The sequence below is a fragment of the Anguilla rostrata genome, chromosome 2 (assembly GCF_018555375.3).
Source record: "Anguilla rostrata isolate EN2019 chromosome 2, ASM1855537v3, whole genome shotgun sequence".
Classification (NCBI taxonomy): Eukaryota; Metazoa; Chordata; class Actinopteri; order Anguilliformes; family Anguillidae; genus Anguilla; species Anguilla rostrata.
The window spans coordinates 66,994,793-67,017,340 of NC_057934.1; the positions used below are offsets into that span (position 1 = coordinate 66,994,793).

Sequence of the window (22,548 nt, forward strand, 5' to 3'; positions counted from 1 at the left end):
TAAATGTTGATTAATGTACATTGTCCCTTTTCAAATAAAGAAATAAAATAAATATTAAGAATAAAGAGAATAATGTTAGCTGCCAATTATTTTAGTCATTAGCACCAGGACCTTTTTAACAGAGTGTGTAAATGTGTTCATTTTATAGCACAAGAAGGCAAGGTTGAAAACGTATGACCATTTTCCTACCCTGCTTATCACACGCATCTTGTTCTGCATTCCGTGCAGAATGTAGAGCAGCATGATGACTTTACCTTTATCACAATCAAAGCTGAACCAGACTTCTATTAGTGCCAGACTGTTCATGGAATGAAGATATTTAACATTATACATGAAACTGAAATCTAACATGCTTCAATACGTAGTTCATTCTGGCTAGTGTTTTTTTATTTAAATTTTTAAGAACCTTTTTCGGAAAAGCTGATGCTTATTGTTAAAAAAGTATGCCCGCTCGCCCAGTACATTTGTGATACATATGCAAAAAAAAAACACCACACGCAAGCACACTTGTGATCTTTTTGCGGTTGTCGCTTGTTCTTAAACACCCCTCAACGCAGTGCTGATGGCGGTCTGATGCGAAGCGGAGGGATGGAGAGGCTTGCACTGCGCATGAGAACTGTAGCTAAAGGGCCGTTCTGACTGTGCTTGAAGAAACGAGGGGCCTCTGCAGGGAAGGACGTGGCATGCAGTTGACATACAGCACATGCCTCTATGACATACCACAATCAATAACTCACTTCAAAAGTACCTCCCAACATATAAGTAATGAAAAAGCACTCTTGCTAATAGTATATGGGTGTATGATACCTTTTTTTTTCATTAAATAAACGAATTTATTTTAAAAAAGTGTTTTGTGTTTACTCAGGTTCCCTTTGTGCCATTTTACATTTTGTCTAAAGATCTGAAACCATTCAGCCTGACAAATATGCAATAATATAGGAAATCAGGAAGGGGGCAATTTTTTACATTGTAGCTGTTCATCCCCTTCCCGAATGCTTCACAATAAATAAAACAGTTCACAATAAATAAATTGATGGCTGTGAAATCCATAAACCACAGAACTATGAAACATCTATCTGTTATTTCTGACCACGGCTCCTCCTGCTTATGCTGCACCTCACCTAAAGCACAACTCTGCTTTTCCTTCGTCTTCTCTGACCCACAGAAATCCGTGCACTTCACGTGCAGGTCTCAGTCAACTCAAAACGAGTGGCCACAATCTTAAACCTAGTCTACAGAACAGGCCTGCTATGCCTACTAGGCCAATACCGTGACAACCTGTCCCTCATAGAGGACAGTGCTGCGATTTCCTGGGGCATGCAGGTTCTTTCCCAAACAACGTTTCAGTTGTCTTTACTCATCACCATGTTATCGCAGCTCCTAGGCCAGACTAATGTACTATGGTAGTTCACCTGACCAACTGTCACTTCCTCTTGGTTTTGCCTCTCTGTCTCTGCCACTAGGGCAATTCAGCTCTTTTCAGCATTCTGCTGCCCTTAAACACGGGCACGGGCGTGGCATCTTCCCAGCTTCAATAGACACGTTTTCTGACCTCTACTGATTCTCCATTTTCCCCATACACGACTCACCTCCTTCACTGGCTTCTCACTCCCACAAATGAGCTGAATGGTCTTGCCAGCAACCATCAAAACCACGTGTGCTATTCTAGACAAAAACCCTCCGCTGTTTCGGACTCTCAGCCTGGTTCCCCATCTCTGAACCCTTCGTAACTAAGCCACGAACAAGCAGTTTGTTTTACACAGCAACACGGAAAGGACTTGGCTGTTAATCTATTTCAATTCACTTGCATTAAGGTAAGGGAAATATCGACTTTTCTATTTGTTTTCTTAATGAACTGTTTTATTTGTATCAACTTGCTAGCCATATCTTCGAAATATGATTATGAATTGATAGTTTGTTTTAACATCTCGTTAGAATCTCTAAGCTATCTGGCATGAACGTTACTTTTCAGTATTTTAGTTGGTGCTCTTGATAACTGAACTTCAATCACACGTGTGCGATTCAGTTGTGTGTTGGAGAGAGGCCGACTGCAGAGGGTGAAGATAATGCCCAGGGAACATTTGTGTGGTGAAAAGTCGGTGAAGCTCTATTTTTATACAGTCTATGGTGAAGCTCCGTCTAGGCGTTCAGCTTAAAACGTAACGTAGGCTACAAGGAAAAGTGAAAGTTTTCTTGCTGACTGGAATGTAGCCACGTTGTATCCAATATAGGCAAATCGGAGAGCCCTGAAAGTAAACATAATTTATCTGTGTGTTTACACTTCTGTGTATGGAGACCTCCCGTAGCTGGGAAAAACCCCGATGGTTGATTTCCCATTTGGCTCCGTTTGCGAGGAAACTGTCCTTGGCACAAACCTCGCAGGGACTCTGCAATCTGTGCAATCACGGGATGTTTCTGATACAGCTTTGGAAACAATACACAAAATAAAACAAAATTACAGTCAGATAACGTTTGTGTGTGCTGGTCAATTTGTGCGTTTAAGGAACTTATTGTATTTTAGATTAAAGTAAGGATTGCTGTAATTTCATTACCCATAAAAGATTCTCACAGAACCTATTGTAAACCAACAGCAACATGCTGTATATAACAACAACAGCAAAGTAATGTTCATAAATCAACATTTACCCTGTGTTGAGGTTGCGCAACTCCTCACACACCAATCAGAAGCCAACGCCTACTGTTTGGCAGAATCTCATGTTCAGGTTTCTCGCCCTGCAGAAACTACTGTAATATGGAGGAATCTCGGCCTAACATCATTATTGCACTGAATATTTAACCATGGATGTTGCAAACCATTTAATTTGATTTAGTAATGGGAATGATTTCCTCTGAAACATATGTTTTAGAGGAATAAGTAAAGAATAAGTAATGGCCACTTTGTTTATGTAAAGACAAAATCTGGGTTCATAGTGTGGGCTAAACAAAGATTATTTACAGATTATTCATGTTATTGACAGTCATGAATTTAACCTAAATCTGTGTGCAATTGTAAAAAAATGTTACATAATTGAAAAGTCCTGAAGTAGTTTCATCCAATTATTTGCTATTTATTACATTCCTTTTCACTGCTAGTTATACAAATATGGAGTAAAAAAAGAAAATCCAACGTGCTTTTCAGTCAATGGCAATGTTAATACTACTCAATTATATCATAACTTGTTTTTCCTTTTCGTCTTGCATTAAAGGAGAAAAATGGCATCTGTCATCTGGATACTGTCTGTAGTATTGTATGCTGAATTCATGTGTGCAGTGTCTGCTGACCGTAAGTTGTTGTTTTTTTGTTGGCCAATATCACATGTAAAAAAAATCCCTGTTAAATTGAAAGTGAATGCATGAAGTTATCAGAGATTCTTTGAACAGTTTCATTTGTTTTTGAACTGTGAACTGGAGTCAGTGGCAGACGGATCATTTTATTGTCAGTAACAATGAAGCGGTTAATTTTCTGAATAAATGATACTAAAACGAAGAGCTTATCCCCAAATTAATTTTGTATTAGCATTACTTCTGTGTACATAACACAATCATGAAGTATTTGCTTATATACAGAGTATTTGAACTTGTTTAAAAATGTAACGTAATTATTTTTGCCCAGAGTCAGAGCATATTGTCAATGTAAACATTACTTATCATGATCTGCCCAGATGCTTATTGAAAAGCACAGATTTTGTCAAGTGTGCTTACAAACTCCATTCAAAAAGCTGTTGTGATTTACCGCTAAGGTAAAATGTATTATTGTACTGACTTCTGGGATTATTTGCTATGTATTGGCATGTTTATGAATTAATCAAATAAATGAAAAGCTTTGAGGTAAAATTTCCTCCTCTATTTCAAGCTCACAAACTGGTCGTGTTCAGGCTCATGTCTCACGTATCACCGTTCATTGTTTGGACGCGGTTTCAGTCATAGATTGGCTTCGCTCATAGATTAATTATTAAACGATTTTTTAACTCGTCTAACTTGTTGAATTGCTGTCACTCGTGTTTTTGTCCTGTGCAGTTTGTCTGGCCTGTTTTTTTTGTTTGTTTTTTTTTCCCTCCATGTTTTCTGATTTTGCTTTGTTTATTTGTGCAGAGTTTGTCTCCCTGGATTGCCAGGATGAAAACCATGGGGTCCATGGCAAGGACTCTTTATTGAAATGCTTTCTGAATTCTGGTGGGATAAACATGACGGTCACAGCGGCATCATGGAGGCGGCCAGGAGAGAAGCGTCCTTTAATTATGTTTAAAGATGACAAAGTTGGAGAGCCGGAAGATCCACGATTCTCCTTTAAGCAGTTACAGATGTCTGGCAGCAACATAGACGTGTCCTTTCTGGTGAGAAACACAGTGAGGACAGATGAAGGGAAATATGAATGCGTTGTTGTAACTGACTCTGGTGAAGACACAGCAGTTGTAAGCCTTTCTGTCACAGGTGGGTATATATAAAATATAATAGTGATATACATTTTTATATTTCATATGATGAGAAATGAAAAGGGAAACAGACTTTAGAATCTCCATGTGCACCTTCTTTAAAACCTCCAGGGCCCTTAGGTGTTAATATTGCCTTTTGAGTCGAGACTGAGCTGTGGCCATGTCTCTGACCCAGGTCCAATCTGTTTGACCCAGTTGTTTGGAAGCATACCTGATGGGCGGAGGGGGCAATGTGGTTGGATTTCAATGTTTAATAATTTTGCCCACCGAGCAGGTTACAGAACAACTGTTGATGATGGATTCAACTGGAGTACTTTGATTGCAGCAAATGCAAAAATGTAATGAGTCTGTGACGGGTCACTTTTTTAAATTCACACATTAAATAATTGTTTTCACTTGAATGTTGTTTTGAGTCATACATTAATGCCTTTGTTCTCCTGTGGTGCACACAGTAAAATTCTATGAGGGTTCTTTCCCTGTTGTCCCAGCTGCAATTTTGAGATTGCATGTCTGGGGTAAAATTAAGTTATTAAAGAAGAACTCTCTTTATACGAATTACAACTTTTGCTAAATTATACACCCCAAACTTTAATTTACACCTACTTTATCAATGCCAGTCCTCTTTCAAATCCATCATACGGTTGATGCTTGATTCTCCCATTCCCACAGAAAAAGGGGGACAATGATTTTCTGACAGTGCAGGGACAGATCATGCCCATAAGTGTATATATAATCTGTCCCATTTGTAATCAGCGTATTCAACTGCTCACCTGGCACACCACTTCAGAAAAAACAGTGGTTCCCCTGAGTTGCCTTCTGGGGTACTGATGTAATAGCTATGTAAAAGATTGGTTCGCTGTTTCATTGTATTTCTCTGTTTGCAATGCTAAGTGTCGGTTTGTAGGGTTAACTTTACACCTACAGCTTATAAATGGGCCTTCCGTGCCTTAATTTATAATATTGGGCTTTTTGATTCCTGCGACTAATTCTCCTGTTCTCCACTTCTGTCAGTTGCAGTGGATACGTTGAAGGAGAAGGCGACGGGAGACAAGGGCAGCACGGCCATTACGGTCATCGTCATCGTCTTCGTCATCGTTGGATCCCTGCTGTGCGGCCTGCTGATTTTGGCTCTGTTGCGCAGACGGCGCGCTCAGCGTGAGTACAGAAATGGCGTTCAGCAGCATACTGTCAATGTAAACATTACTTATCATGATCGGCCCAGATGCTTATTGAACAGCACAGATTTTGTCAAGTGTGCTTACAAACTCCATTCAAAAAGCTGTTGTGATTTACCGCTAAGGTAAAATGTATTATTGTACTGACTTCTGGGATTATTTGCTATGTATTGGCATGTTTATGAATTAATCAAATAAATGAAAAGCTTTGAGGTAAAATTTCCTCCTCTATTTCAAGCTCACAAACTGGTCGTGTTCAGGCTCATGTCTCACGTATCACCGTTCATTGTTTGGACGCGGTTTCAGTCATAGATTGGCTTCGCTCATAGATTAATAATTAAACTATTTTTTAACTCGTCTAACTTGTTGAATTGCTGTCACTCGTGTTTTTGTCCTGTGCAGTTTGTCTGGCCTGTTTTTTTTGTTTGTTTTTTTTCCCTCCATGTTTTCTGATTTTGCTTTGTTTATTTGTGCAGAGTTTGTCTCCCTGGATTGCCAGGATGAAAACCATGGGGTCCATGGCAAGGACTCTTTATTGAAATGCTTTCTGAATTCTGGTGGGATAAACGTGACGGTCACAGCGGCAACATGGAGGCGGCCAGGAGAGAAGCGTCCTTTAATTATGTTTATAAATGACAAAGTTGGAGAGCCGGAAGATCCACGATTCTCCTTTAAGCAGTTACAGATGTCTGGCAGCAACATAGACGTGTCCTTTCTGGTGAGAAACACAGTGAGGACAGATGAAGGGAAATATGAATGCGTTGTTGTAACTGACTCTGGTGAAGACACAGCAGTTGTAAGCCTTTCTGTCACAGGTGGGTATATATAAAATATAATAGTGATATACATTTTTATATTTCATATGATGAGAAATGAAAAGGGAAACAGACTTTAGAACCTCCATGTGCACCTTCTTTAAAACCTCCAGGGCCCTTAGGTGTTAATATTGCCTTTTGAGTCGAGACTGAGCTGTGGCCATGTCTCTGACCCAGGTCCAATCTGTTTGACCCAGTTGTTTGGAAGCATACCTGATGGGCGGAGGGGGCAATGTGGTTGGATTTCAATGTTTAATAATTTTGCCCACCGAGCAGGTTACAGAACAACTGTTGATGATGGATTCAACTGGAGTACTTTGATTGCAGCAAATGCAAAAATGTAATGAGTCTGTGACGGGTCACTTTTTTAAATTCACACATTAAATAATTGTTTTCACTTGAATGTTGTTTTGAGTCATACATTAATGCCTTTGTTCTCCTGTGGTGCACACAGTAAAATTCTATGAGGGTTCTTTCCCTGTTGTCCCAGCTGCAATTTTGAGATTGCATGTCTGGGGTAAAATTAAGTTATTAAAGAAGAACTCTCTTTATACGAATTACAACTTTTGCTAAAATTATACACCCCAAACTTTAATTTACACCTACTTTATCAATGCCAGTCCTCTTTCAAATCCATCATACGGTTGATGCTTGATTCTCCCATTCCCACAGAAAAAGGGGGACAATGATTTTCTGACAGTGCAGGGACAGATCATGCCCATAAGTGTATATATAATCTGTCCCATTTGTAATCAGCGTATTCAACTGCTCACCTGGCACACCACTTCAGAAAAAACAGTGGTTCCCCTGAGTTGCCTTCTGGGGTACTGATGTAATAGCTATGTAAAAGATTGGTTCGCTGTTTCATTGTATTTCTCTGTTTGCAATGCTAAGTGTCGGTTTGTAGGGTTAACTTTACACCTACAGCTTATAAATGGGCCTTCCGTGCCTTAATTTATAATATTGGGCTTTTTGATTCCTGCGACTAATTCTCCTGTTCTCCACTTCTGTCAGTTGCAGTGGATACGTTGAAGGAGAAGGCGACGGGAGACAAGGGCAGCACGGCCATTACGGTCATCGTCATCGTCTTCGTCATCGTTGGATCCCTGCTTTGCGGCCTGCTGATTTTGGCTCTGTTGCGCAGACGGCGCGCTCAGCGTGAGTACAGAAATGGCGTTCAGCAGCATATTGTCAATGTAAACATTACTTATCATGATCTGCCCAGATGCTTATTGAAAAGCACAGATTTTGTCAAGTGTGCTTACAAACTCCATTCAAAAAGCTGTTGTGATTTACCGCTAAGGTAAAATGTATTATTGTACTGACTTCTGGGATTATTTGCTATGTATTGGCATGTTTATGAATTAATCAAATAAATGAAAAGCTTTGAGGTAAAATTTCCTCCTCTATTTCAAGCTCACAAACTGGTCGTGTTCAGGCTCATGTCTCACGTATCACCGTTCATTGTTTGGACGCGGTTTCAGTCATAGATTGGCTTCGCTCATAGATTAATAATTAAACTATTTTTTAACTCGTCTAACTTGTTGAATTGCTGTCACTCGTGTTTTTGTCCTTTGCAGTTTGTCTGGCCTGTTTTTTTTGTTTGTTTTTTTTCCCTCCATGTTTTCTGATTTTGCTTTGTTTATTTGTGCAGAGTTTGTCTCCCTGGATTGCCAGGATGAAAACCATGGGGTCCATGGCAAGGACTCTTTATTGAAATGCTTTCTGAATTCTGGTGGGAGAAACAAGACGGTCTTATCGGCAGCATGGTGGCGGCCAGGAGAGGAGCGTCCTTTAATTATGTTTAAAGATGACAAAGTTGGAGAGCCGGAAGATCCACGATTCTCCTTTAAGCAGTTACAGATGTCTGGCAGCAACATAGACGTGTCCTTTCTGGTGAGAAACACAGTGAGGACAGATGAAGGGAAATATGAATGCGTTGTTGTAACTGACTCTGGTGAAGACACAGCAGTTGTAAGCCTTTCTGTCACAGGTGGGTATATATAAAATATAATAGTGATATACATTTTTATATTTCATATGATGAGAAATGAAAAGGGAAACAGACTTTAGAATCTCCATGTGCACCTTCTTTAAAACCTCCAGGGCCCTTAGGTGTTAATATTGCCTTTTGAGTCGAGACTGAGCTGTGGCCATGTCTCTGACCCAGGTCCAATCTGTTTGACCCAGTTGTTTGGAAGCATACCTGATGGGTGGAGGGGGCAATGTGGTTGGATTTCAATGTTTAATAATTTTGCCCACCGAGCAGGTTACAGAACAACTGTTGATGATGGATTCAACTGGAGTACTTTGATTGCAGCAAATGCAAAAATGTAATGAGTCTGTGACGGGTCACTTTTTTAAATTCACACATTAAATAATTGTTTTCACTTGAATGTTGTTTTGAGTCACACATTAATGCCTGTGTTCTCCTGTGGTGCACACAGTAAAATTCTATGAGGGTTCTTTCCCTGTTGTCCCAGCTGCATTACATTACATTACATTATTACATTACAGGCATTTGGCAGACGCTCTTATCCAGAGCGACGTACAACAAAGTGTATAACCATAACCAGGAACAAGTATGACGAAACCCCTAGAGAGAAGTACCGGTCCAAGTACAGGGAACAACCGCATAGTTCAACTTGGACCCTGATGGTTAAACTGATTAACACTAACAACGAGAACGGCAACAACGCAATCTATGGAAAAATAAAAATAAATAAAAGTACAAGTAGTCGTTAAGACAGGCGCATCAACTAACTAACCTATGAAACAGCTGCCTAGTTACAACCCTAAGTTTAGTCATTTACAGGGGGGAAGGGAGGGATGGAGAGAGGTGCAGCCTGAAGAGGTGGGTCTTCAGTCGTCGTTTGAAATTGTTCACAGTCTCAGCTGTTCTGACCTCCACAGGGAGGTCATTCCACCATCGTGGGACCAGAACAGACAGGAGACGTGTTCTGGAAGTGCAGGTGCGAAGAGGGGAGGTGCTAGGCGTCCTGAGGTAGCAGAACGGAGGGATCTGGCTGGCATGTAGGGTTTGAATATCTTGTGAAGGTATGCTGGGGCTGATCCCTTGACTGCCTGGTATGCTAGGACCAATGTTTTGAATTTGATGCGAGCTATAACAGGCAGCCAGTGGAGGGTAGTGAGCAGGGGAGTTACGTGGGAGTGTCTGGGGAGGTTGAAGACCAGACGAGCCGCAGCATTCTGAATGAGCTGCAGGGGTCTGGTGGCAGATGCTGGTAGTCCAGCCAGAAGAGAGTTGCAGTAGTCCAGGCGGGATAGAACCATTGCTTGGACCAGGAGCTGGGTTGAGTAGGTGGTGAGAAAGGGGAGGATTCTGCGGATGTTGTATAGGAAAAATCTGCATGCCCGGGTTACTGCTGCAATGTTGTTGGAGAGGGACAGCCTGTTGTCATCATCACTCCGAGATTCTTGGCGCAGGGTGATGATGTCACTACGGTGTCCCCTAAGGAAATAGAAAAGTCGAGGAGGGGAGAGGATAGAGCAGGAATAAAGATTAGCTCCGTCTTTCCTGGGTTGAGCTTCAGGTGGTGATTGTCCATCCAGCTCTGTATGTCCCTCAGGCAAGCGGAGATGCGGGCAGGGACCTGTGTGTCCGATGGGGAGAAGGAGAGAAAGAGTTGCGTGTCGTCGGCATAGGAATGATAGGACAAGCCATGGGCAGATATTACAGGGCCAAGGGATCTGGTGTACATGGAGAAGAGAAGGGGACCAAGGACTGAGCCCTGGGGAACTCCGGTGGTGAGGGGACGGGGTGGTGATACCTTCCCCGCCCAGGCAACCTGGAAGGAGCGGTCAGAGAGGTAGGACTCAATCCAGTCAAGGACTGTGCCACGGATCCCTGTTGCTGCCAGGGAGGACAGGAGGGTAGAGTGGTCCACCGTGTCAAATGCAGCGGAGAGGTCTAGAAGAATCAGGACAGAGGAGAGGGAGGCTGCTCGTGCGGCATGGAGTGACTCACTGACCGAGAGGAGTGCAGTCTCAGTCGAGTGGCCAGGCCTGAAGCCAGACTGGTGGGGATCAAGCAGGTTGTTCTCAGAGAAGAAAGCAGAGAGCTGGTTAGATGCAGCACGTTCCAGTGTTTTGGATAGGAAAGGGAGGAGAGATACGGGCGGTAGTTCTGAATGACTGAAGGATCTAGTGTGGGTTTCTTCAGCAGCGGGGTGATGTGGGCCTTCTTGAAGGATGAGGGAAACATCCAGAAGATAGGGATGAGTTCACGAGGGAGGCGACAAAAGGGAGGATGTCTGGTGTGATTGCTTGAAGGAGAGATGAGGGATAGGGTCGAGGGCGCAGGTGGTAGGGCGGTGGGTGAGCAGAAGCTGGGAGACTTCAGTGTCTGAGAGGAGAGAAAATGTGGAGAAACAGGGGGCGGAGGACGCAGAGGGGCGGAGGACGCAGAGGGGCGGAGGACGCAGAGGGGCGGAGGACGCAGAGGGGCGGAGGACGCAGAGGGCGGAGGACGCAGAGGGGGCAAAGGAGGCCCAAATGCGGATGTCTGCAATCTTTTCGTCAAAGAATGCTGCAAAGTCATCTGCAGTGAAAGAAGACTGGGGTGGAGGAGGTGGCACGCTGAGGAGAGAAGAGAAAATAGAGAAAAGTTGACGAGGGTTAGAAATGGAGTTATGAATTTTGGTTTGGTAGAATTTTGCCTTAGCGGCAGTGACAGAAGAAGAGAACTCTGTCAGGAGAGACTGATAGGCTGAGAGGTCAGATGGGTCCCTGGATTTGGCCCACTTCCTCTCAGCAGCGCGGAGGGTGGCCCTGGAGGTGCGTAGGATGTCAGACATCCATGGACTGGGAGGGGATGAACGTGCTGGCCTAGGGATGAAGGGGCATAGGGAGTCGAGTGCTGAGGAGAGAGATGACGTCAGGGTGGAGGATGCAGAGTTAGTGGGGAGCTTGGAAAATGATTGAAGAGTGGGGAGGGAAGCAGTCACTCTGGGAGCAAGAGAAGAGGGTGATAGGGAGCGGAGGTTACGCGGACAGTGACAGTGGGGATGGGAGGGGAGAGGGAGGGTGTGGAGAGGGGGAGGGAGAAGGAGATGAAATGATGGTCAGACGTATGCAGGGGGGTAACCGTAAGATTGGAGCTGGAGCAGGTCCTCAGGAAGATCAGGTCTAGGAGGTTGCCTGCCTTGTGGGTTGGAGCAGAGTGTTGTAGGGAGAGGTCAAAGGAGTGAAGTAGTGGTAGGAAGGCAGCAGACTGGGAGGCTTCTAGGTGGATGTTAAAATCTCCAAGGAGGATCAGCGGGGTGCCGTCCTCAGGGAAGGAGCTGAGCAGGGTGTCTAGCTCATCCAGGAAGCTTCCCAGGGGCCCCGGGGGGCGATAAATAACAATAATATAAAGGTTAGCAGGGTAGGTGATAGAGACAGGATGGAATTCAAAAGTGGATATGGACAGGTCAGAGAGGGGAGAACAGAGAATTTCCAGGTGGGGAGATCAGTAGACCAGTACCGCCACCAGGCCAGATTGCCGGGGGGTGTGGGAGAAGGAGTAGGAGGATGAGAGGGCAGCAGGAGTGGCAGAGTTGTCTGGTGTGATCCAGGTCTCTGTGAGGGCAAGGAACTGCAGGGATTGGAGGGAGGCATAGGCGGAAATGAAGTCTGCCTTGCGCGTAGCAGACTGGCAGTTCCATAGTCCCCCTGTGACTGTGAAGTTCTCACAGGGGGTCAGCGGGGGTAGCAGAGGTTAGAGGGGTTCCGTTGTCGAGGGGGGCCACGTCGCTGGAAGCGCCTTCTGAGGGGGAGAGCACAGACTGGAATGGGGAACTGGCTCATAAACTAGGAGGGAGTGACGCAAGCGTCGCTCCGAGTGTACCTAATTAGCAGCTGAAAAGCTGAGTCGAATAACGCACTGATTACAGAGGTTAACAGTTTGTGAATAATCGCAATCTATCAATTCTAAGAATCAAACAACTTAAAAAACAAAGACACCTAACGCAACCTAAAACCAAAGACACCTAACGCAACCTGAAAACAAAGACCAGTTTCCACACAGGGAAAAGTTTAAAATCTAACGCGGTATGCAATTAGTAAATGAACGCAGATACTTATCCACTCTAGCAGGACGGATTTCAGCAGTTCTACGCACCTGGACGAATTATACACTTACTGTATAATTTTGAGATTGCATGTATGGGGTAAAATTAAGTTATTAAAGAAGAACTCTCTTTATACGAATTACAACTTTTGCTAAAATTATACACCCCAAACTTTAATTTACACCTACTTTATCAATGCCAGTCCTTTCAAATCCATCATACGGTTGATGCTTGATTCTCCCATTCCCACAGAAAAAGGGGGACAATGATTTTCTGACAGTGCAGGGACAGATCATGCCCATAAGTGTATATATAATCTGTCCCATTTGTAATCAGCGTATTCAACTGCTCACCTGGCACACCACTTCAGAAAAAACAGTGGTTCCCCTGAGTTGCCTTCTGGGGTACTGATGTAATAGCTATGTAAAAGATTGGTTCGCTGTTTCATTGTATTTCTCTGTTTGCAATGCTAAGTGTCGGTTTGTAGGGTTAACTTTACACCTACAGCTTATAAATGGGCCTTCCGTGCCTTAATTTATAATATTGGGCTTTTTGATTCCTGCGACTAATTCTCCTGTTCTCCACTTCTGTCAGTTGCAGTGGATACGTTGAAGGAGAAGGCGACGGGAGACAAGGGCAGCACGGCCATTACGGTCATCGTCATCGTCTTCGTCATCGTTGGATCCCTGCTGTGCGGCCTGCTGATTTTGGCTCTGTTGCGCAGACGGCGCGCTCAGCGTGAGTACAGAAATGGCGTTCAGCAGCATACTGTCAATGTAAACATTACTTATCATGATCGGCCCAGATGCTTATTGAACAGCACAGATTTTGTCAAGTGTGCTTACAAACTCCATTCAAAAGCTGTTGTGATTTACCGCTAAGGTAAAATGTATTATTGTACTGACTTCTGGGATTATTTGCTATGTATTGGCATGTTTATGAATTAATCAAATAAATGAAAAGCTTTGAGGTAAAATTTCCTCCTCTATTTCAAGCTCACAAACTGGTCGTGTTCAGGCTCATGTCTCACGTATCACCGTTCATTGTTTGGACGCGGTTTCAGTCATAGATTGGCTTCGCTCATAGATTAATAATTAAACTATTTTTTAACTCGTCTAACTTGTTGAATTGCTGTCACTCGTGTTTTTGTCCTGTGCAGTTTGTCTGGCCTGTTTTTTTGTTGTTTTTTTTTCCCTCCATGTTTTCTGATTTTGCTTTGTTTATTTGTGCAGAGTTTGTCTCCCTGGATTGCCAGGATGAAAACCATGGGGTCCATGGCAAGGACTCTTTATTGAAATGCTTTCTGAATTCTGGTGGGATAAACGTGACGGTCACAGCGGCAACATGGAGGCGGCCAGGAGAGAAGCGTCCTTTAATTATGTTTATAAATGACAAAGTTGGAGAGCCGGAAGATCCACGATTCTCCTTTAAGCAGTTACAGATGTCTGGCAGCAACATAGACGTGTCCTTTCTGGTGAGAAACACAGTGAGGACAGATGAAGGGAAATATGAATGCGTTGTTGTAACTGACTCTGGTGAAGACACAGCAGTTGTAAGCCTTTCTGTCACAGGTGGGTATATATAAAATATAATAGTGATATACATTTTTATATTTCATATGATGAGAAATGAAAAGGGAAACAGACTTTAGAACCTCCATGTGCACCTTCTTTAAAACCTCCAGGGCCCTTAGGTGTTAATATTGCCTTTTGAGTCGAGACTGAGCTGTGGCCATGTCTCTGACCCAGGTCCAATCTGTTTTACCCAATTACTTGTTTGGAAGCATACCTGATGGGTGGAGGGGGCAATGTGGTTGGATTTCAATGTTTAATAATTTTGCCCACCGAGCAGGTTACAGAACAACTGTTGATGATGGATTCAACTGGAGTACTTTGATTGCAGCAAATGCAAAAATGTAATGAGTCTGTGACGGGTCACTTTTTTAAATTCACACATTAAATAATTGTTTTCACTTGAATGTTGTTTTGAGTCACACATTAATGCCTGTGTTCTCCTGTGGTGCACACAGTAAAATTCTATGAGGGTTCTTTCCCTGTTGTCCCAGCTGCATTACATTACATTACATTATTACATTACAGGCATTTGGCAGACGCTCTTATCCAGAGCGACGTACAACAAAGTGTATAACCATAACCAGGAACAAGTATGACGAAACCCCTAGAGAGAAGTACCGGTCCAAGTACAGGGAACAACCGCATAGTTCAACTTGGACCCTGATGGTTAAACTGATTAACACTAACAACGAGAACGGCAACAACGCAATCTATGGAAAAATAAAAATAAATAAAAGTACAAGTAGTCGTTAAGACAGGCGCATCAACTAACTAACCTATGAAACAGCTGCCTAGTTACAACCCCAAGTTTAGTCATTTACAGGGGGAAGGGAGGGATGGAGAGAGGTGCAGCCTGAAGAGGTGGGTCTTCAGTCGTCGTTTGAAATTGTTCACAGTCTCAGCTGTTCTGACCTCCACAGGAGGTCATTCCACCATCGTGGGACCAGAACAGACAGGAGACGTGTTCTGGAAGTGCAGGTGCGAAGAGGGGGAGGTGCTAGGCGTCCTGAGGTAGCAGAACGGAGGGATCTGGCTGGCATGTAGGGTTTGAATATCTTGTGAAGGTATGCTGGGGCTGATCCCTTGACTGCCTGGTATGCTAGGACCAATGTTTTGAATTTGATGCGAGCTATAACAGGCAGCCAGTGGAGGGTAGTGAGCAGGGGAGTTACGTGGGAGTGTCTGGGGGGGTTGAAGACCAGACGAGCCGCAGCATTCTGAATGAGCTGCAGGGGTCTGGTGGCAGATGCTGGTAGTCCAGCCAGAAGAGAGTTGCAGTAGTCCAGGCGGGATAGAACCATTGCTTGGACCAGGAGCTGGGTTGAGTAGGTGGTGAGAAAGGGGAGGATTCTGCGGATGTTGTATAGGAAAAATCTGCATGCCCGGGTTACTGCTGCAATGTTGTTGGAGAGGGACAGCCTGTTGTCCATCATCACTCCGAGATTCTTGGCGCAGGGTGATGATGTCACTACGGTGTCCCTAAGGAAATAGAAAAGTCGAGGAGGGGAGAGGATAGAGCAGGAATAAAGATTAGCTCCGTCTTTCCTGGGTTGAGCTTCAGGTGGTGATTGTCCATCCAGCTCTGTATGTCCCTCAGGCAAGCGGAGATGCGGGCAGGGACCTGTGTGTCCGATGGGGAGAAGGAGAGAAAGAGTTGCGTGTCGTCGGCATAGGAATGATAGGACAAGCCATGGGCAGATATTACAGGGCCAAGGGATCTGGTGTACATGGAGAAGAGAAGGGGACCAAGGACTGAGCCCTGGGGAACTCCGGTGGTGAGGGGACGGGGTGGTGATACCTTCCCCGCCCAGGCAACCTGGAAGGAGCGGTCAGAGAGGTAGGACTCAATCCAGTCAAGGACTGTGCCATGGATCCCTGTTGCTGCCAGGGAGGACAGGAGGGAAGAGTGGTCCACCGTGTCAAATGCAGCGGAGAGGTCTAGAAGAATCAGGACAGAGGAGAGGGAGGCTGCTCGTGCGGCATGGAGTGACTCACTGACCGAGAGGAGTGCAGTCTCAGTCGAGTGGCCAGGCCTGAAGCCAGACTGGTGGGGATCAAGCAGGTTGTTCTCAGAGAAGAAAGCAGAGAGCTGGTTAGATGCAGCACGTTCCAGTGTTTTGGATAGGAAAGGGAGGAGAGATACCGGGCGGTAGTTCTGAATGACTGAAGGATCTAGTGTGGGTTTCTTCAGCAGCGGGGTGATGTGGGCCTTCTTGAAGGATGAGGGGAAACATCCAGAAGATAGGGATGAGTTCACGAGGGAGGCGACAAAAGGGAGGATGTCTGGTGTGATTGCTTGAAGGAGAGATGAGGGGATAGGGTCGAGGGCGCAGGTGGTAGGGCGGTGGGTGAGCAGAAGCTGGGAGACTTCAGTGTCTGAGAGGAGAGAAAATGTGGAGAAACAGGGGGCGGAGGACGCAGAGGGGGCGGAGGACGCAGAGGGGGCGGAGGACGCAGAGGGGGCGGAGGACGCAGAGGGGGCGGAGGACGCAGAGGGGGCAAAGGAGCTGCGGATGTCTGCAATCTTTTCATCAAAGAATGCTGCAAAGTCATCTGCAGTGAAAGAAGACTGGGGTGGAGGAGGTGGCACGCTGAGGAGAGAAGAGAAAATAGAGAAAAGTTGACGAGGGTTAGAAATGGAGTTATGAATTTTGGTTTGGTAGAATTTTGCCTTAGCGGCAGTGACAGAAGAAGAGAACTCTGTCAGGAGAGACTGATAGGCTGAGAGGTCAGATGGGTCCCTGGATTTGGCCCACTTCCTCTCAGCAGCGCGGAGGGTGGCCCTGGAGGTGCGTAGGATGTCAGACATCCATGGACTGGGAGGGGATGAACGTGCTGGCCTAGGGATGAAGGGGCATAGGGAGTCGAGTGCTGAGGAGAGAGATGACGTCAGGGTGGAGGATGCAGAGTTAGTGGGGAGCTTGGAAAATGATTGAAGAGTGGGGAGGGAAGCAGTCACTCTGGGAGCAAGAGAAGAGGGTGATAGGGAGCGGAGGTTACGGCGGACAGTGACAGTGGGGATGGGAGGGGGAGAGGGAGGGTGTGGAGAGAGGGGGAGGGAGAAGGAGATGAAATGATGGTCAGACGTATGCAGGGGGGTAACCGTAAGATTGGAGCTGGAGCAGGTCCTCAGGAAGATCAGGTCTAGGAGGTTGCCTGCCTTGTGGGTTGGAGCAGAGTGTTGTAGGGAGAGGTCAAAGGAGTGAAGTAGTGGTAGGAAGGCAGCAGACTGGGAGGCTTCTAGGTGGATGTTAAAATCTCCAAGGAGGATCAGCGGGGTGCCGTCCTCAGGGAAGGAGCTGAGCAGGGTGTTTAGCTCATCCAGGAAGCTTCCCAGGGGCCCCGGGGGGCGATAAATAACAATAATATAAAGGTTAGCAGGGTAGGTGATAGAGACAGGATGGAATTCAAAAGTGGATATGGACAGGTCAGAGAGGGGGAGAACAGAGAATTTCCAGGTGGGGGAGATCAGTAGACCAGTACCGCCACCACGGCCAGATCGCCGGGGGGTGTGGGAGAAGGAGTAGGAGGATGAGAGGGCAGCAGGAGTGGCAGAGTTGTCTGGTGTGATCCAGGTCTCTGTGAGGGCAAGGAACTGCAGGGATTGGAGGGAGGCATAGGCGGAAATGAAGTCTGCCTTGCGCGTAGCAGACTGGCAGTTCCATAGTCCCCCTGTGACTGTGAAGTTCTCACAGGGGGTCAGCGGGGGGTAGCAGAGGTTAGAGGGGTTCCGTTGTCGAGGGGGGCCACGTCGCTGGAAGCGCCTTCTGAGGGGGAGAGCACAGACTGGAATGGGGAACTGGCTCATAAACTAGGAGGGAGTGACGCAAGCGTCGCTCCGAGTGTACCTAATTAGCAGCTGAAAAGCTGAGTCGAATAACGCACTGATTACAGAGGTTAACAGTTTGTGATAGTGCAATAATCGCAATCTATCAATTCTAAGAATCAAACAACTTAAAAAACAAAGACACCTAACGCAACCTAAAACCAAAGACACCTAACGCAACCTGAAAACAAAGACCAGTTTCCACACAGGGAAAAGTTTAAAATCTAACGCGGTATGCAATTAGTAAATGAACGCAGATACTTATCCACTCTAGCAGGACGGATTTCAGCAGTTCTACGCACCTGGACGAATTATACACTTACTGTATAATTTTGAGATTGCATGTATGGGGTAAAATTAAGTTATTAAAGAAGAACTCTCTTTATACGAATTACAACTTTTGCTAAAATTATACACCCCAAACTTTAATTTACACCTACTTTATCAATGCCAGTCCTTTCAAATCCATCATACGGTTGATGCTTGATTCTCCCATTCCCACAGAAAAAGGGGGACAATGATTTTCTGACAATGCAGGGACAGATCATGCCCATAAGTGTATATATAATCTGTCCCATTTGTAATCAGCGTATTCAACTGCTCACCTGGCACACCACTTCAGAAAAAACAGTGGTACCCCTGAGTTGCCTTCTGGGGTACTGATGTAATAGCTATGTAAAAAATTGGTTCGCTGTTTCATTGTATTTCTCTGTTTGCAATGCTAAGTGTCGGTTTGTAGGGTTAACTTTACACCTACAGCTTATAAATGGGCCTTCCGTGCCTTAATTTATAATATTGGGCTTTTTGATTCCTGAGACTAATGCTCCTGTTCTCCACTTCTGTCAGTTGCAGTGGATACGTTGAAGGAGAAGGCGACGGGAGACAAGGGCAGCACGGCCATTACGGTCATCGTCTTCGTCATCGTTGGATCCCTGCCGTGTGGCCTGCTGATTTTGGCTCTGTTGCGCAGACGGCGCGCTCAGCGTGAGTACGGAAATGGCGTTCAGCAGGAATCTGCACGGGCTGCTTCAGCCAAGCGGCAAAGGAAAGGCTTCAGCTCCCCCTCCTTTTTCCTGACACACTTCCTGTTTGGCTCGGAGGTTTGGGAAATTTTGTGAACTGTTCAGATTGGAATGCTGCACAATGCAGCGCAGTCTAGTGGTCGCACAAATGCACACGTGTCCTCCTCCTCTGATCCACAGTTGGTGTGAAATGGAAATGAGCCTAAATAAGTGTCACTTGCCAAGCAAAAAAGGAGGTCGGTGAAGAATGATTAAACTGCCAGTATTTTCAACAGTCATTAGGAGTAATCACAAATGTGTGAGTACTGTTTAGACATGGGCGCAGTACTGTATATAGATACCTGGATAATGTGAGGGTCTAATAATTATTAAATCATTTCATTAGAGGCCCGAAGGCCATCAACTCATCCCATATTGGGTATGATTTTGTTTTAACGGTAGCTATTACTCATACTCCAATGGTTTCCCAGACTCTCTTGAACTTTAATCTGGCTTTAGTCAGAAACATCACTGTCACAGTTATGGATGTGAATGTATCAAAATTGTACAATTGTGCAAAATAATATAGCCTGGTGAAGTACAAATAAATTTAAAGACAAAGATATCCTATAAATCAAGGCTGCCCAATCCTCTTCCTGGAGATCTACTATCCTGTATGTTTTCAACCCAAGCAAAACATCGTCAGCTAGAGATTTCTTTGAGCTGCTAATTTGTAAAATTGGGGTTGAAATGAAAACCTACAGGACAGTTGATCTCCAGGAACAGGATTGGGCAGCCCTGCTATATAGTGGATAAGCAATTTACTGGAATACAGTAAAATTGTGATCCATTCTGTAAAACCATTGGAAATCTGCTGGAATGGAGGGACTTTCCTACATTTCTTTTGACTGCATCACTTTTGCGGAACTTTCGTGGAATCTTTTTCTGTTGGCTGTATGGCCCTCATAGAAACTGATTTACCTTTGAATGTCTAATTGAATCTGGAGTTGCCTTTTCAAAATAGTGGCACCATATTTTATGTGTCAGCCATAGGGCAGTGTTTTCATGTTTTAATCTTTTACTGGTGTGTACAGGGGACAGTGCAGCATTAGGGGTTGTGGTGTATGACTCCACAATCAAACTGCCACATTAAGTGGGGAGAGAACCGATAATCTGGCTGCCAGAAAATCAGAGAATTGCTTGTGAGACATTTGCATCAGAACTGCCTGATGAATCCCTCAGCATCAGTGACTGTCTTGGTTTGTGGCGTCAAGGTGTGAGTTTAAGCTAAAGGTTCCATAATTGCTAATCTGCTGTATTTTAGATCTCTGTATTTTAAGAGGCAAGAGCAGATCTGGAGACATTTTGTTATTTAAGCATTTGATACTTTTTTTTTTTTTTTTTTCTTTGTTTTTTTAGATGTTGCTTTTTTTTTCCCTTGTTGGTTCGAGACGAAATTTTTTTTGTGGTCAACCTGTGCTGGGAACAATAAACCCCTAACTTTTGCTCCACTACCTCTGTCTCTGCGCCCTTCTCTGGTACGTCCATTACAACTTGGTGGCAGCGGTGGGATTTCCAGTAGGGGGCAGCAGTGAGCAACAGTAGAATTTTTTTTTTTTTTTTTAAATCTCTTCTGAACTTTTTCTGCGCTCTTCTCTGAAGGTGAGGCCGGAGCAACCAGAGGAGGGAGCTGTTGGAGGAGCCATGGGGGGAATGGACGGAGAGGAACCAGAGCTGAGGAGCATCTCGGAGGAGGCTTCCCTGCAGGAGCTGAGGGATATGTTCTGAACACACCTGGCGATGCAGCAGGCCCGAGACAGCCGTCTGGACCTGGAGGCAACCTGACAGGAGGCACGGTGGAAGGCCCTTCAGCACCAATTCAGTCTTCAGTCCATGTCAGGACCACCCCTGTACCAGACCAGAGGCAGGGATCTAGGACACCAGAGGACACCTCTTCCCAAGTGGCTAGCTCCTTCTCCTAACCTGGATGGCCTGAATGATCAAGGTGGTAGACAGCCTGGGCCTCCTCAGGGGCTGCCAGGAAACCAAGGTTTAGGACAGTTAAGGGCTCTGCAGAAGCCACGCCTACAGCAGCTAACTGATGCTGATGATATAGGGCATTTTCTTACAGCATTTGAGAGGATAGCAACGGCGTGTCGGTGGCAAACAACCGACTGGGCAGAGAGATAAGTGCCTACTGCGTACGAAGCAGAACTTTTTGAGCAAAACGAAGCAATTGGAACAACTGACAAACAAAAAGACGCGGTGTTGTGTGTTCGTACAGTGCAGTGTGCGACGGCCTCCAGGGAGAACTTTTTTGTTCTCCGCCCCCCCCCCCCCCCTCTCAGCTATTGGTCCAAATATCACATAGTTGGTTACGTCACAATTGAGTTCAGAGGGCTGAATTGACATGCTAATTTACGCAGTCAACTCCAATCTCTCTTCTGTAGAGATGGGAATTCTGTGACTTCCCGCGCAATCCTCTTCTGTAGAGATGGGAATTCTGTGACTTCCCGCGCAATCCTCTTCTGTAGAATTGGGAATTCTGTGACTTCCCGCATGTTTGATGAATGGTGCTACTCGTTTCAACAAGTCATCAAAACGCCTAGCGTACATTAGGAAATAAGAGATAGTGGACCTTACAGGACATGATTAAATTCTGCACACTTGCTCGACTACTCCGCTCTGCAGCAGCAGGGCGCCTTGCACCCCCTCCCATTCAAGTAAAGGGTTCTCGCTCACCCCCATCACGGAGCTTCTCCACCCTTGCTCCCCAGAGGTGGAACAAACGCCCTGTCCCTCTTCGAACCTCTGTTTCACTACCCATCTTCCGGGGTGGTCTGAAGACAAATCTATTCTGACTATACCTGGACTAACTACCACCACTCTGTGAATCATTTCACTTAAAATCCCATTTCATGCCACTTATGTTACATGTACCCCCATTCCAGCACTCATTGTAATTTGTATTTTTCATTTTCCAGAGTTTCATTTTCCTTACCTCTGACAATGAATAAAGGATTACTCCATATTGGACATGAGGGTAAAGATGCTCCATTGATGGTTAGTCACTTGTGTGCTATTCCTCACTTCACAAGAGAATTAAATTAAGGGACTGTCCATTTTAGCATTATACATTACATTACATTCATTTGGCAGACGCTTTTATCCAAAGCGACGTACAAGAAGTGCATTTTCATGATCGTAGACAACTGCTGAACACGGGTTATACTAAAGGTGGTGGCACAATAGTGATGCTATAGATTTATATTTGTTACATTCTGAACAATTCCTCTCCTTTAGCCACCTGCCACCTTTATGTCCAAATTTCTATGCTCAAGACAAGGGGTATCTTGCATTATATGACAAGCAATAAAAACAGGCACACTCAGCCCTACTTTTTTTTAAAAACAATTAATTCTTAATTCTCACCCTTCCACAAGAAGCCATAGAATAGTTGATCTATTTCCTCTTACCAACACTGTGGGAATTTGAGTGGAATGGTCGACGTACCGAAAAAGGAATTCTAGGTAAAATATTCACTTTAATCGCCTCTGGCCATAGCCCAGAATGATAGAGGCAAAACTGGGCCATCTCCTGATATCACCCATATAAAAAATAAAGAGAGCAGTGCCAAGGTGAATTAAGAAGCA

At 44.9% G+C, this 22,548-nt stretch overlaps 3 protein-coding genes across 5 annotated transcripts in view; 2 read left to right on the forward strand and 1 right to left on the reverse strand.

Moving 5' to 3' along the window:
* Positions 1–22,548, forward strand: part of LOC135248991 (uncharacterized) — a 127,872-nt gene that overhangs the window by 70,746 nt on the left and 34,578 nt on the right. The window contains exons 6-11 of the mRNA XM_064324153.1: positions 4,093–4,431; positions 5,445–5,588; positions 6,085–6,423; positions 8,078–8,416; positions 13,089–13,232; positions 13,727–14,065. Coding sequence (XP_064180223.1) covers positions 4,093–4,431; positions 5,445–5,588; positions 6,085–6,423; positions 8,078–8,416; positions 13,089–13,232; positions 13,727–14,065 — 1,644 coding nt within the window. The remainder of the gene's footprint in view (positions 1–4,092; positions 4,432–5,444; positions 5,589–6,084; positions 6,424–8,077; positions 8,417–13,088; positions 13,233–13,726; positions 14,066–22,548) is intronic.
* Positions 1–22,548, reverse strand: part of LOC135248994 (CD276 antigen-like) — a 47,664-nt gene that overhangs the window by 14,243 nt on the left and 10,873 nt on the right. The gene's annotated exons all lie outside the window — the stretch shown is intronic.
* The window catches only part of LOC135248995 (uncharacterized), a 43,789-nt gene continuing 22,936 nt past the window's right edge, over positions 1,696–22,548 (forward strand). The window contains exons 1-2 of one of the 2 annotated variants that reach the window (XM_064324173.1): positions 1,696–1,814; positions 3,207–3,283. In XM_064324173.1, coding sequence (XP_064180243.1) covers positions 3,214–3,283 — 70 coding nt within the window. In that variant the 5' untranslated portion in view covers positions 1,696–1,814; positions 3,207–3,213. Of the gene's footprint in view, positions 1,815–3,206; positions 3,284–22,548 lie in introns of those variants that run through there. The other variant, XM_064324172.1, reaches the window with a different exon arrangement.